Here is a 14,210-nt window from a genome sequence, read left to right as displayed (position 1 = left end):
ACATCACGAAAGTGTACGCAATGATACAGAATAAATCACGTACTTAGGCTATAAGTTACGGGCGCACACCACCAAATCACACCTGTGAGTTCCAGTAAAAACAAAATCTTTTTAGGGCCTTTCTGTGGACTTGTAATCAAATAGAGAGGTATACATAGCTTCAAAAAAGTTTGAGACTTATACATGAACTTGGATCCAAAAACAGGGTAAAATGGGGGGGCAAAGATTTTTTTGCCAGCTGAAGGAGGGGGGGAGGGGAACCATTTTGGCCCAAGCTATAAATATGGCACACATTTATGGGCAGTGATGGTGCCACGGGGGGCATGAGAGGGCAAATTTCCCCCAGTCAGAACTCTTTCCTCCGTTGCCCCCCAGTAAAAAATTACGAAAATTTCACCTTTTTGCGGTAATTTTTTGCAAAATTTGTTGATTTTGCCCCCTCTGAAATTCACTTTGCTCCCTCAATGTCCACCGGAAATGCCTCCTGGCGCCACCAGTTTATGGGGCACATTTTGAAAACAGTACAGAAATGTTCAAAATTTGAACATTTCTGTAGGCCCTACTATGCAAAATTTTCTGCTCAAAACCAATATTATCTAGTCCATTAAAGTTTGCAAATTGGGAACCCAAAAATTTGGCATGTGTAAAGTGAGGGGCACTGATTTTTTGACCGACCGAGAGAGGGGAGGCAAGTAATTGTTGGCAGGCCGAGAGGGGGGAGCAATTTTGCACATCATATGCAGTGGCGTAACTTTAGTTCAGGGTGCCCCTAACCAATGGTGGGCATGGTGCAAAGCCCCCCCACCCGGACAAAAAATCAAAGAGAAAAGTGCTCTTCCGACAAAAATTGAAAGAGAAAATCGGGAAGGCAAAGGAAAAGAAAAGGGACAAGAAGCCCGTTTTCCGCGCGAAATGTCAGGCTTAAATAACACTAATTTCGGTCTTTCAAATGACAACTTAAGGTGGCACGTGAAAATGAAGATTAATTCTCTCCATGGTGGGTAAAGGTGTCCACTTCTTTTTATAACAAAGTATTATCGTGTCAAAATGCATGTGTATTCAGGCCTGGCCAGGGTACCCCTTAGCCCGGGTGCCCGGGGGCGCGTCCCCCCAGAGCCCATAGGAGTTACGCCACTGATCATATGCACAGAGAATGGGTCGGAAATGGTGAAGGCCCTGTTAAGTTTTTGAGCCCGGGGTTTGAGCACCCGTATCTCAAAATTTAATCTGTACATTTTTATATTAAATTTTCATCGATTTGAAATTGATTAGTGGTATTTTACTATTTTATTGCGGAAAAGTCTAAAAAAGAATAGGAATCTATCCTCATGGCTCAAAATTCTTTTTGCACCAAAATTGGGCGATCAACAGTGGCGCAACCAGGGGCAAAGGAGGGTGGCTAATCTTGTCCCCTGAAGGATGCTGGCCGCCCTGATATTTAACATTTTAGGCCACTTTTTTGTACTTTTTAGCCCATTTTTGTCATTTTGAGGTTTTTTTGCAACATTTTAGACAAAGGTAAGAGCCATTATGTACCCAGCTGTTTTTGTAAAAAGTGACATGAGCTGAGATATTTGGATTAAAAAAAACAGTGCTTATGATTTGTTAACCTATTTTCTACAAAAAATGTAAATACTAAAATAGTTATCATAACTTTGAAAGTGAATAAACTATATGGTATATCTTGATGCAATTGTTTGTAAAAATTACCACGATTTACCATGATGTAATATTAACTTTTTTGGTCAAAGTTGAAAGTACAGCCATTTTAATATTGATATTTTTGGTAAAAAAAGGGTGAAAATCACAAAACTGTGTTTTCAACCCAAATATCTCTGCTCCTGTCAAAAATGAAAAGATCAGCGAGTAGATACATTTTAACATTGCTGTCACCTTTGTCTAAAAAATATTGCACAATTGCCTTAAAATGTTGCATGATATCTTAACTAAAACAGATACACAGATGTGACATCTCTATGTCAGGAAGGAGTTGCAATGCCCCCTTTAATCAGGGTTAAAAAATAAATGAGGCCTCTGATTGGAGACTGGCCCAATTGAACGGGGGAGGGGGGGCACTGACCCGATTTATGTATACTGATTTACATGATCTGTAACATTGCAACTGCTGATATCAGATTTACAGAAAACAAAATAGACTCAAACACAGGAAAATTAGTCAAGAAACAATTTTGTTTAATTTATACAATATTCACATTTAACAAAATCCAGCATTCACATTATTACTGTGAAATCAAATTTCAGCCTTTATTGTAGTTGACCTACTAATATACCGGTAATATCATTTCATTCAAATAATTTATTATAATTATACAAAAAATCAACTTCTTTAAAAAAAGTTCAATTTGGGCTTTAATTCTGCATGCATTCTTTCAGGTCCCTTTCAACTTGGATACAGGGAGAAATACTCTTGTGGAGGGGGGGGGGCTGACGATGTTTGGTTGTGACTCATTAACTTGAGTAAGTTGATAACTTCAGTAACAAACTTTGAGTTGTAAAAAGGGATCATAGTGAGAATTGATTAATTTTAATTGATTTTCCCATACAGTCCAACCTCTTTTATCCAGCCACGATGGGACCAACTGTCCAGATAAGTGAAAAATGCGGATAAGTGAATTACATACTGTCCCAAGTACTGACGACAAAAGATTGTTTTAAAATGGGTAATAACACTAAAAGATGGCTTTAGAGTGCTTTATGCAACATAGATATGTCATTCTAAGCATTCAGAGCATGGAATTAAGGTGTTAAATCATCAAAAAGATGTTTTCCTGTGAAAATTTCACAGCCAGATAACAAAGAGATCCATATAAAAGAGGTCCGGATAAGAGAGGTTGTACTGTACTTTCATGTTGTATGTTTCATACATCTAAGCACTCAGAATATCTCAGTGTGTAATATGCTACGGTGAAACCGCCATATTGGACTGTCATGCATTGCATGGGGACTAAGATAGAGTACTTCTGGTATTTATCGGCAAAAGCGTGAAATCGAATGGTAATTTTTGTGTCTGTAATTCTGGGCATTACAAAGGTTTGCATGCCAAGCATGGAATGCGATATAATGCATTATACACAGAACACTAACATGCACTACCAGGTTCAGAGCAAAATAATCCGGAGGTACTATTCTGCCCTTCGGGAAAGAAATGCAAAGAAGTCCTGATTCTTATTGGTCTAATCTCTTTGGTATACAATTAAAAATGGTGTAAAAATATGCGGATTCTGGGTTTCTCAACCTGAAGTCAGTTTGACCGAAAATTCCCTGTTGTTGAATATCCTGGAACAACCTGTAGTGTCAGCCTTACGTCGCATGGAAACGTGTATTGCTGATCGCGTATGTGTGGAGTGCTAATGGGAATGTTTCAATCTCTTCCAAAAATCAATGTGAATGGAATTCAGAATGCTGATTTCTTGCTCAATTTGTTGGCCTCATTTAAAAATAAACTTTGTTGGTCCCTGATATCAATTCATAATAAAGTCTTTTTGCTGACAGTTTGATTTTAGGATCCCTTGACATTGCGTATCATAGACTCCATCATGTCCCACTGCTCTTTGGTTACCTGTGAGGGAAAAAAACAATCAACAACAAAGTTCATTAAAATTTGTACCTAACAACATGTTTTTATCTGTTTCTATCTATTGAAGTCTGTGTGTTCACATTCACTTGAAAGTTTAACAATCAGGGGTGTAGGGGTGGGGGGTGTGTGCCGGGGTGTGTGCGTATCAAACGCAGCCATTTTTATGAAATTTTACTAATTACCTAACAAAATGTTTTTATCTGTTGCTATCTATCAAAGTCTGTGTGTTCACATTTGAGGATTACATTCGCTTGACAGTTTAACAATCAGGAGTGTGTGTGGGGGGGTGTGTGTAATCAGCACCCTCAAACGCTGCCATTTTTATAAAATTTTACTAATTACCTAACAACATGTTTTTATCTGTTGCTATCTATCAAAGTCTGTGTGTTTACATTTGAGGATCACATTCGCTTGAAAGTTGAACAATCAGGGGTGTGTGTGAGGGGAGTGTATGCAATCAGCACCCTCAAATGCACCCCAAGTCTTGCGGGAAAAGCAGTGGACCAAATCATCTGCGATAAAGCCATCCGCCAAGATGGCGAAAGCCCAGATTCGTGAGTAGTATTTCCTTGGATTTGGCTAACACAAGTATTAGTTTATGTGCTATTAACATGTACGACTGCAAAAATGATCTTACCTTTGATAGCATATTGAATTCACCAGACCTGTAGACAAATTCTCCACCATCTAAATCTATAACCGCTCCTGTCATCCAACTGGCGTAATCACTGACAAGGTACGTTGCTAGATTTGCCAACTCACTAGGATCTCCAAACCGCCCGGTTGGAAGCATTTTGAGCAGCTGCTTTTCAAATTGGCCAGTTGGGTCTAGTCTACTGAAAGCACCCTGTAAAAGTAAAAGGAAGAAATTAATCATCATGAGTTCTGTTGCTTTGCCTCTTTTTGTGTACTGTCCATTGCAGCAGTGTAGCCAATGACGGAAGGGGTGGGGGAACTGTCCAATGTGCCCTTGTGGAACATCTTGCCATCCTGTGTGGGATGCTGGCTGATAAGATATTTTATCCCCGAAAATCATCTTGCTCCCCCTGGTAGTGGCAGTGCCAGAATTTTTTTCGGGGAGGGGGAAGTGAATTTCAGAGGCGGGAAAAATAAACCAATTTTGAGCAAAATTGCTGCAAAAAGTGGAAACTTTCATAATTTTGGGTTTTAACTGGGGGTATGGGGGGGGGGGGCAACACCACTGCACTGGTTCAAATTTCAATCAACTCTTAGCTCACAATAAGCCCAGCCACTCAAACAGCTTGGTCAAACTGGTCAATCTTAATCAGAGTAAAGCATCCACCATCCAGACATGCAGATCAGGGGTGTAGCAAGAGCCTTTTAACATCTTTCTTTCTTTCTTTCTCTTTTCCCCCTTATTTCATTTTCGCTTTTTCCTCTGGGCCACAGGACTTCGCCCACCCTGTCCACCAGCTTGCTACACCTCTGATCCAGATTCAAATATTCTCCAGTACTAGAGCAGTGCATACAATGTTAGTGGATAAACTTTAGTTGAGGTGGTGCACTATCATGACTATGAAAGCTTCTTTGAGTAGATTGATTTTGGTATTGCATTCCAGTCTCTGGTCGTAAGAGACACGATATGAATGAGTTCTCATCAGACTTTGCTACCTTACTAACTAAACTAGTTTGTTTAAAAGTTTACACTTTCTCACTAACAGCATTATATATCATCTTTTTTTTTAAATTTACAACCAATCTGCCATGAAATTTATTATGAAACCTGTAGAATGGTTGAGTTCTGACAGCAGTTTTCACTAGCTTGTCAACAAAACTTGTTATAGCTTCATTTCCCCACTGGCAGCATTATAAATCACAGGTCTCATTTTCCAAATTTACTGCTATGAACGAAGTGGGGTGTGTTGGAGAAACGTCTTGTAAAATTTGTGGAATGATGGAGCTACTCACCTTTGTTGGAACTGGACCTGGTGCAATCACATTATATCTTATACCATATGGTCCCCATTCAGCAGCTAATGATCTGAAACCAAGAAATCACAGGTTTCTAAATTAAAAGCCCCATTCAGTTTCACCACAATTCCTTAATAGTTTACATGTAGGTATACACAGGCAAAGTTTGAAGAGCTTTATTGGCCACCATCTTGTTTTATCCACTTCCCTTTTGGGGATTTGACAATTGGCACTGTTATGTAATTTGGACTGTTTGGTTCTATCAATACAACCCCTCCCCACTTTTTTTCTTGGTACCAATACTGTAGGGTTAACACCGGGGAAGGGGGTACAAACAAATAAATACATAAAATTAAAAACCAGACATTTCAAAAAGAAAACTGTTCTTTTTCAAGAGTAGGTGTAGAGATCAGGCTAATTATAAATGAATGGACAGGCAACATTATAATGAAAGAAATCTGAATAACACAAAAAACTAGATCACATCAGCAGCGTGAAAAATACCAGCAAAAAAAAAAAAAAAGAATGGAAGGCCAACTGGGAAAAAAACTTCTCCAAAAAGAGGCAAATATATATAACTTACTTTGCCAAGGCTTCTACTCCTGATTTAGCTGCTGCACTTGGGCTTACAAATCCTGAACCACTCTTAGCATAGATTGTTGTTATAGCTAGGAAACTGGCTCCTGTAATACATGAATAGACACATAATAATAATTAATGGTCATCAAAAATAGATTCTAACAATTTTTTTAAGCTAACAGGTGGATAAGCTTTAGATTTACTAGGAGGAGATTTGGATTTTAAAGAATTAAAGAAATAAGATTCAAATGGAGATTAGGTGAAAATGATTCCCTCAAAATTAAAGGGTTAACAACACAATGATTTATTCATAAAGTGTTACACAAGCTCAACATTTTATGGCATACAAGTAACATAATCCATGATAATAAGTGTGCAACTCGCCAAAGTCCTGACCATCTAAAAGAACATTGTGGTATGTAAGGACAGGGTTACCTGCCTAAATCCTAGTATAAACATTTAGTAATCATTGGTATTTAGTTCCTGCACAAACCTGCCATGCCAGTTGACCAGGCCAATAATTTTGGACCTTTAACAACACATCTGGATTTGTTCATAAAGTGTTACACAAGCTTAACATTTAATGACAAAATACAACCCATGATAATAAAATTGTCAAACTCACAAAGGTCCTGACCAGTCTAAAAGAACATTGTAATATTATATAAGGACAAGGTTACCTACCCAAATACCAGCACAAACATTAGTAATTACTGGTATAAATCTGTCCAGTTGGCCTGGCTAATGATGTTAGACCTTAAATTTAAGATCCCGGCTTAAGATGCAGCGGTGTAAATAGCAGTTGAACTGAAGATATTTCTAATGCAACATGTCTGCAAGTCACTACTTTGGCCATGTCTGAATCATCTGTAGCATTTGCAATATGATTTGCCTCCGAAACCACAATGACTGTAAGCTGTAATCTATACTGAAACTTTCTACTCTCATTATTTCAATAATATCTACCTTGATTAGCTTCAATAAGCCTTTTCCCTATATCAAGTGTGACCAAGGCTGTGCCATTAAGGACAATGTCAACAACTGTTTTCCAAGCATTTGGTGAAAGCCTCTCTGTGGGGGAGATAAAATTGCCAGCAGCGTTGTTGATGACGACATGTGGTAACCCTCCTGCTTGTTCGATGGCTTGGTCCACAGCTGATTTGATGGAATCGGGATTACGGACATCTGCAGAAATGGGGAACACCTTATTGCCAGTTTGGCCACTGATTTCTTCAGCCGTTTTATCAAGTACATCTTGCTTTCTGTAGATAAAGAAAATGAGACGCAAATTGAGATATTCACATCTAAATTGGAATAAGTGTAGAATATTTCTCTAGCAAAATAAAAACTAAATAAAGACATTTAAATATTTGGTATTTGAATGTGCACTTTGCCCAAATATGATTATTTCTTTTGCTGCCACTAATCATTTCCCTGCAACAAGATGTGCACCCGATGCACAACTCCTCTCAGCACTTACATGTAGATTTTAATTATCCCTTAACAGCTCCCCAATACACCAGGGTGGGGTAGACAAGTGAGGCAAACCTTGTCATGTAAAGAACATCTTGAAGTTGCAGATGATTAGAACCCATGATCACAGATGACTCATGATTATATGAGTAAAAGCCTTTGTTATGCCACTTTGCCTACCTGCTTGAGATGACAACTTGTGCCCCTAGTGATGACAGCATTGTAGCCATGCCCTTCCCTAGACCTGTGCCACCTCCAGTAATGAATGCTATCTTCCCGTCAAATGACCCTGGTGGTAACATTGGAGTTAATACTGGGGCTAGGCTAGGGTGTGATTTAGGCTTGGTTTCATCTGGATGTTGTAAGGCTCGACTTGCATGCAGAAGTCGACGACATTGCTCCTAAAGTTGAAGACATAAATAAGACACTTATAAATATATTATAAAGCATAAATTACTTATTGTGCCCAAGAGGCCTGCAATTTTTCAAAAAGAGGCTTTTAGAAGCAAATAAGTTTAAAACTTGGGGCGAAAATCACAAAGACTTGTACCAGTATGAGAACCAGTACCAGTATGAGAAAAATGAAAATATATGAATGAACCCCTAAATCAGAATGGCGAATTTTGGAAGCTTGCACAGGTTTACCAATTTGTGACTACAGATATTCCAGAGCAAAAGACAAACAAATTTGATTTTTTTGCACTAAAAAATATGACACATTTTGGGTATGTCCTGCGAGGTCATGTCACACTTCCGGTGTTACATGTCCAGAAGTTAACCAGAATGTCAATATATTTTCGGAAGAGACGGATAAATTGCATGACAGCCTGCCAATTTAAGCTTCCTATAATATCTATGCACATAACATACTAAGTCACAAACTTCAATATGCACTTCAAATAAAGCAGACCAGCTGTTAATTATTAGGTTTTCAGTTTTGGCTTTCTTTACTCAAGGGCTTTAATTTGATATATAAAATGATGCAGTTTGGTGGCAAATTTGAATTCACCTTTCATACATGTAAATTTATTGTTTGTCAATATCAAAATTTTGCAGCATTTGAAATGAAAACATTTGGCACTCCCTATAACTTGAGAACAAGTCCTCAAATGTTCGAAATTTGTAGTTACTACAATTGGGGAGAACTAGCTGTACACTCAACATGATCAACACATGCACAGTACACTCACCACTGCTCACACTGTCACTGTGTGAGTCACACTATAACTGGGCCGATACATGGCTTATGTCCTTCAATGTTGGGAAATGTGCCATCATGTCAGTGACCCTGAAGAAAAAACCCAGCCTCTTCCGATATTCCATCAATGGAGATGAGCTGCCCTGTGTTATCGCCAGCCCAGTGCAACTATAGATGTCTACTAACTATTCATTCTTTCCAAAGACAATTCGTGTGTGGAACAATCTCCCCGAATCAGCTGTGTGTGCGCCCTCCATCTGTGGCTGTGCTTTCAACTTCAAGCCCATGAGTTCAATCAGTGCTATGTCGCCACCGCGCCGGCCAGCCTGAACTTCTGAAGACACTTTAAACCAGCCAGCCCACTTTTTACTCGCACCTTCTGATGTACAGCACCAAATTTATGTTTTTAGCACCGCACTGACTGTGAGGTCTAAACAACCCACTTCCAGTTTAGCTCAACGAACTGTTATAGGAAGCCACCCACTGAAGACTGAAGATAACTCATATCATAGAAGCTTACTTAGTTGATTTGACTAAATTGTATTAAATTATAATAAATATGGTGACTTTACAAGCTATATATAAATGATTTTGACTTACCGGGCGTGTTCTTTGAGTTACTATAAGACGACCAAAATGAGTAACTTTAGAATACATCATTATAGTAAGGAGAATTTTGCAGAAACTAACTAAAATGCAAAATTATATAACTTTTATTTTTGCTCCACGGAAAATTTGGGTGACGTGCTATGAATATCCGCAATCTATCAGTGTTTTTATTTTTATTTATCTAATTAAGTATACCAGATAATTATAATTTACGATTAAATTAATAAACCATCAACATAAATCGTCATTGAGGTTTTAATCCGGGGAAATTCGTATGTAATTTTACTCCGTAAAAAAACCAATTTAATTGAAAATACAAAATTGATCTAGTATACAAATAGAAACACCAGTTAAATGGCAACTTCCATTGGGATCACAAATGATTGATTTTCACTTGTTTGTTTCATGATTTGTGAAGTTTACACAACAAAATATTGAGGTTGTCTTCAGTTTTACCGTCCAGTAGATCATAATTCAAAATGTTGAGATCGTTTGGGAAAAGATTTGTAAGTTATTCTCATTAAATTTAAAAAATAAAGTTTAAGCTTTCACTCTCACTCTGGCATCTGCTGAGTCTGCATGCCAGTTTCATTCAAATCAACATGTTAATTTTGTTATGATGTTCAACATCATTTGATTTATTCTCATATCATATAAAATTCATATACTACTTACTACTAGCATGACGTTAAAGTATAATCATGATAATGATCTATTTAATCTATTCTATTTAGTTACCCTCACGATCCATTAAAGGAGTATTTCGTGATTCCTAGCATCCTCTTTTTATGTCATTTTTCAGTAGATATCCACGAAAAAAGCTTGTTCCCAAAATTTCAGTTGATTCCGATTTAGCGTTTGCGAGTTATGCATGATTATGTGCAGGGCTGTCAACTCCCCGGTCAACTCTCACGCATTGGGCGTGAATCTCACGCACGCACGCATTGGGTCACTTTCTCACGGTCTCACGCCAAGGTAGTATAATCTCATGCCTAGGTAATAAATCTCACGCAAAAAGCTGGAAAATGAGTAAAATGTCACACATCGTCATGAATAATTTGTTGCTCCTACCCCCCCCCCCCCCCCCACTTTAAAATTTCACGATATCTTTGCTAAACGAATTAATCTGCAAGAAATTTTTTGTACATAAACATTATGTAGCCAGAGGTTTCCAGTGATATAAAAATCTCAACTTTTTTTTGAGAAAAGTGGGGGGGATGAGGCTGTGGATCACGAAATGCCCTTTTAATCAAAATAATGGGTGGCAAAATGGGCTAAGACCAGTGCCGTACTATTACACTGACTTTCCTATTCGGCGAGGATGACAATTTTGACCTCCTCATCTGTTTACAAACAGAGAGGTAGACAAAAGGCCTGTCAAAACTGTTCCGCTTGACCAAACACTCAAGTATCTTCAGGATGGTCCCCCGGATGGTCCACAATAGAGTGATTCATACAGCATGAATAGGGGACTAAAAATTGTGAAGTAGGACCATGTGCTTCTCTTGTCCAATTTGCCGTAAAGATTTCGAATGGAAACAGTTCAGACCCAGAACACGATCATGTCAGAAATTAATATTTTGTTCTGGGACTGATTATTCGGATTATTATTTCTAGTGGTGGCAGCGGTCTCTAACGAGGCTGTTTTACCACCATTGTAAGGGTGGGTTGAATGCTGTTTCTATAGACCTCTCTGTATTCAGGAAATAAAAGTAATTATGCATATTTGAACGTTACCCTCCTTTTGACTTTCCAAAAAATGCTTAATATTGCACCCTTACTCATACATTTATAGGCCTACTTTTCTGATGGTACAATCATCAAAATTAATATCAATATACCTATTTTATTTCAGCTACCTGTGATGCTACGACCACGTTGGTTGTCGGCTGGTAATGAAGGAGAGAAGAAAATAGCCAGTATCCTGAGAGAAAAATTCCCTAAAGCAACCACAGTACATGTTGAAGATGTTTCAGGTTGGTACCCATAACTGCATAAGGCCATATTATAGTTTATATGGATCATGTAATCGAATCCATGGGTTCCTACAGTCATTGATCTGAGGACCGATGACACACATTTGATGGGTGTAATTATAGTTTTCATCCAAGCTTTCCAGGAGCATTACAAATATTGTTTTTCCCCTTTTAAAAATATTTTGGAGAAGAATGTCAAATTTAAAGCGGGTTTATTTTGCATTTTCTGATTTCCAGAAATGAGCTTGCATGATGAAAAAAACTTGTATGTGGTTCATTGATGTGGCTCATGAACACATAAAATAGTATCAACAACAAATGTCTTCATCAACCAAGAAGCGTGCTTTGGAGAATCTATTCTTAAAGAGATTTTAAAAGACTACTAAATTTAACATAAAGGGCCTAATTATTTGGGGTAATTTTTGACATTTTACATCTTTAGTAAAATAAGGGAGGAAAGTAAGTTTTTGTGAAACTGAATGGTATGAAAGTCGCATAGATGGTTTATTTTAGAGCTGATTATGTGAAAGATAACAGTCATATGTGCAAGTTTTTTGGGTTTTTTTAAGATAAATTTTATGGTCTGTGGTTATCAGTCTTAGTTTGTTCAATTTTCTCTTTTTTTAGGTGGATGTGGTGCTATGTATCAAATTCACATAGAAGCAGAGGATTTTGCAGGAAAAAGAATGGTAGCGCAACATAGGATGGTCAATGAGGTTAGTAATGAGGGTGCTTATTACTAATATTCACTTTGTTATGATTGTCAATTGTGAACATTTTTAATTGAGAAAAAAATATGAAGAAAATTTGACGAAAGGTGTGCCATTGGATGCTTGGAAATATTGTATGGAAAGAGGACCCTTTAGTAGCACAATTGGGGCACAATATTTTTAGTGAACGGAAGTCATTAGGGAAAGCTTCGGGGATATTGCCCGCTTGTCTTGAGTGAAATTCCAGTGCAGTAACTGGATTCCTTGCCCTATAATATACATAACTTTTGTTACCAGTGTGTTATTATTTTTGAGAAAAATGCAAAAATAGTCACAAATTTATCAAGGGGTGTAGTACCACCTTAAGTAAATCATTCTGCCAAGAAATCGCATAGCATATGGTGATTACCATAACTGTTGAATAGTATTGTTATGTTTTGTTTGATTCTTATTTTTGTTCCAGGCTCTGGCAGATGAGGTGAAGAAGATGCATGGTTTACGTATTTCAACAGCAGTCCCAGAAACAAACACACAAGGAAACTCTGATGGCAGATGACAAACAATAGATGTGTTATTCTAAATGAACTTGAATTGAATGACTTGTTTTAGAGTCAAGTCAGAATTATGATGCAATGGAATGAACAGTATTGGGCCATTCCATTTAAAATCCACACTACCCCTGTCCTGTGGAAGATTTTGGAAATATCTTTCACAGAGGGAGTATGAATTTCAAACGGAATGAACACATCAGGCAGCTCCATTTGAATTTCATACACCCTCTGAGAAAGATTCAACCTGAATCTTCCACTGAAGGAGGGTGTGTTTCAAATGGGGCTGCTAATGTGTTCATTCCATTTTCTGTGGAAGATATTTCCTAAATCTTCAACAGCGGTAGTGTGGACTTTATCATCAATAAGTGACCATAGAAGCACCTCAAATTTGGACATATGTGACCATCCACAACAAAGGGCTGTAATGTCACTATAGACCACAATAGCCTCATCCCAATTGCATAGTTCAATACCCTCAATTAAACAGTAATAATGCAAAATTTGACCTCAAGTTGCAGAGTATGAGTTTTTGTACCCAAATTTTCAATGGTCAGTCAAAGAATGTACAAATGTATTGGGGTTAAAGAACTGTGCCCTGATAGATGGGCATGTTGTGGATCCTACATGTAGTGTGTCCTTTGAACCTCTCAGAAAACAAAAGAAAACAAAGGATTCCCCAACTCTTTTCCTGATTTTTACTACCTTGCAAACAAGTAACAGGGACATGTTATATATCAATGTAAATCTTATTTTGAGGAAAAGTTGACTGTCCTGGCTGTCCAATATCTTTAAAAGTGAAAATGCCAACCTTACAACCCATTTGTGGTGGATGGTCACATATTTTAAAAAGCATTTGCAGGGAGTGAGTTTTAAAGCCTGTGACTGTGAGTGCAATCGTACAGCATTGCACACATTAAATCGTCTGTCCAAGTGCGATTTATAGCACACCTCAATTCCTAAACTTCTTACAGGGTGCAATTTAATAGCACACCTGACATCCCGCCAGAAGTGCGATTTGTAGCACGCCTGTTATTTTCAAAACTCAATCCCTGCATTCGTACATGAATATAAATGAATTTGAATAGTATATTCTTGCCTTTCAAGCAAGAAAATACCACAGTGCAGTAGTCAACAGAATAGATTTGGCTTGGCTCAAATCTTTTGTGTTGCATAACATTAGGTTTTGTAACATATTTTGAAGTGATATTGTTTTAAGTTCTGAAGTCTATTATTTTAAGTTCTAAGGGCTGTGCAATAATTATGAGTCCTGGGGAAGGGTAAAATGGGGGGTGGGGGCAAGAATTTTTTGGCAAGCCAAGATAGGCATGTTCATTGCACTTTGTCTTATCGCTATATCGCCAGCAACATTTATTGCACTAAACAGCTTCAAAACCCTTTATTTTTTTATGAATTGTTCTTTGTGTCAAGTTTTACCAAATGTATGTGTATTGGTATCCAGTTCAAAAGCCTCATTGCATTTACTCACATAATCTGTGGTTTAAAAAGCTGTAATGGCTGCTGATCTGCGATGTTGACAGGCAAATTTGGCTGGCCATTCACTTTTAAATGTGGCAAATTTCATAT

At 37.8% G+C, this 14,210-nt stretch overlaps 2 protein-coding genes across 2 annotated transcripts; one reads left to right on the top strand and one right to left on the bottom strand.

Annotated features, from left to right (window-relative positions):
* Nucleotides 1-3,512: 3,512 nt before the first annotated feature.
* On the bottom strand, nucleotides 3,513-9,529 carry LOC140136157 (2,4-dienoyl-CoA reductase [(3E)-enoyl-CoA-producing], mitochondrial-like). The gene is made up of 7 exons (XM_072157861.1): nucleotides 9,381-9,529; nucleotides 7,763-7,983; nucleotides 7,076-7,371; nucleotides 6,114-6,213; nucleotides 5,528-5,600; nucleotides 4,236-4,445; nucleotides 3,513-3,580 (listed from the first exon to the last, which is right to left on the bottom strand). The coding sequence occupies exons 1-7, from the start codon at nucleotides 9,438-9,440 to the stop codon at nucleotides 3,521-3,523; spliced, it is 1,020 nt and encodes a 339-aa protein (XP_072013962.1). The 5' UTR covers nucleotides 9,441-9,529; the 3' UTR covers nucleotides 3,513-3,520.
* A 227-nt stretch (nucleotides 9,530-9,756) lies between these two features.
* Nucleotides 9,757-13,505, top strand: LOC140136623 (bolA-like protein 3). Its single transcript, XM_072158310.1, has 4 exons — nucleotides 9,757-9,895; nucleotides 11,245-11,365; nucleotides 11,993-12,081; nucleotides 12,539-13,505. The coding sequence occupies exons 1-4, from the start codon at nucleotides 9,869-9,871 to the stop codon at nucleotides 12,629-12,631; spliced, it is 330 nt and encodes a 109-aa protein (XP_072014411.1). The 5' UTR covers nucleotides 9,757-9,868; the 3' UTR covers nucleotides 12,632-13,505.
* The last annotated feature ends 705 nt before the right edge of the window (nucleotides 13,506-14,210 follow it).

This window comes from Amphiura filiformis, chromosome 16 (genome assembly GCF_039555335.1).
Source record: "Amphiura filiformis chromosome 16, Afil_fr2py, whole genome shotgun sequence".
In the NCBI taxonomy this organism is placed as follows: Eukaryota; Metazoa; Echinodermata; class Ophiuroidea; order Amphilepidida; family Amphiuridae; genus Amphiura; species Amphiura filiformis.
The sequence above is the reverse complement of the archived record's forward strand: the minus strand, read 5'-3'. Positions and strand labels throughout refer to the sequence as shown.

What these genes read in the sequence shown, in the direction of transcription:
- LOC140136157 (XM_072157861.1), bottom strand. Translation starts at nt 9,440, where the DNA reads ATGATGTATTCTAAAGTTACTCATTTTGGTCGTCTTATAGTAACTCAA. An exon ending in TAACTCAAAGAACACGCCCG is followed by an intron (nt 7,984 to 9,380) that starts GTAAGTCAAAAT and finishes CTTCAACTTTAG; the next exon opens with GAGCAATGTCGTCGACTTCT. An exon ending in GCTTATTGAAGCTAATCAAG is followed by an intron (nt 6,214 to 7,075) that starts GTAGATATTATT and finishes CATGTATTACAG; the next exon opens with GAGCCAGTTTCCTAGCTATA.
- LOC140136623 (XM_072158310.1), top strand. Translation starts at nt 9,869, where the DNA reads ATGTTGAGATCGTTTGGGAAAAGATTT. An exon ending in GATCGTTTGGGAAAAGATTT is followed by an intron (nt 9,896 to 11,244) that starts GTAAGTTATTCT and finishes ATTTTATTTCAG; the next exon opens with CTACCTGTGATGCTACGACC. An exon ending in ACATGTTGAAGATGTTTCAG is followed by an intron (nt 11,366 to 11,992) that starts GTTGGTACCCAT and finishes CTCTTTTTTTAG; the next exon opens with GTGGATGTGGTGCTATGTAT.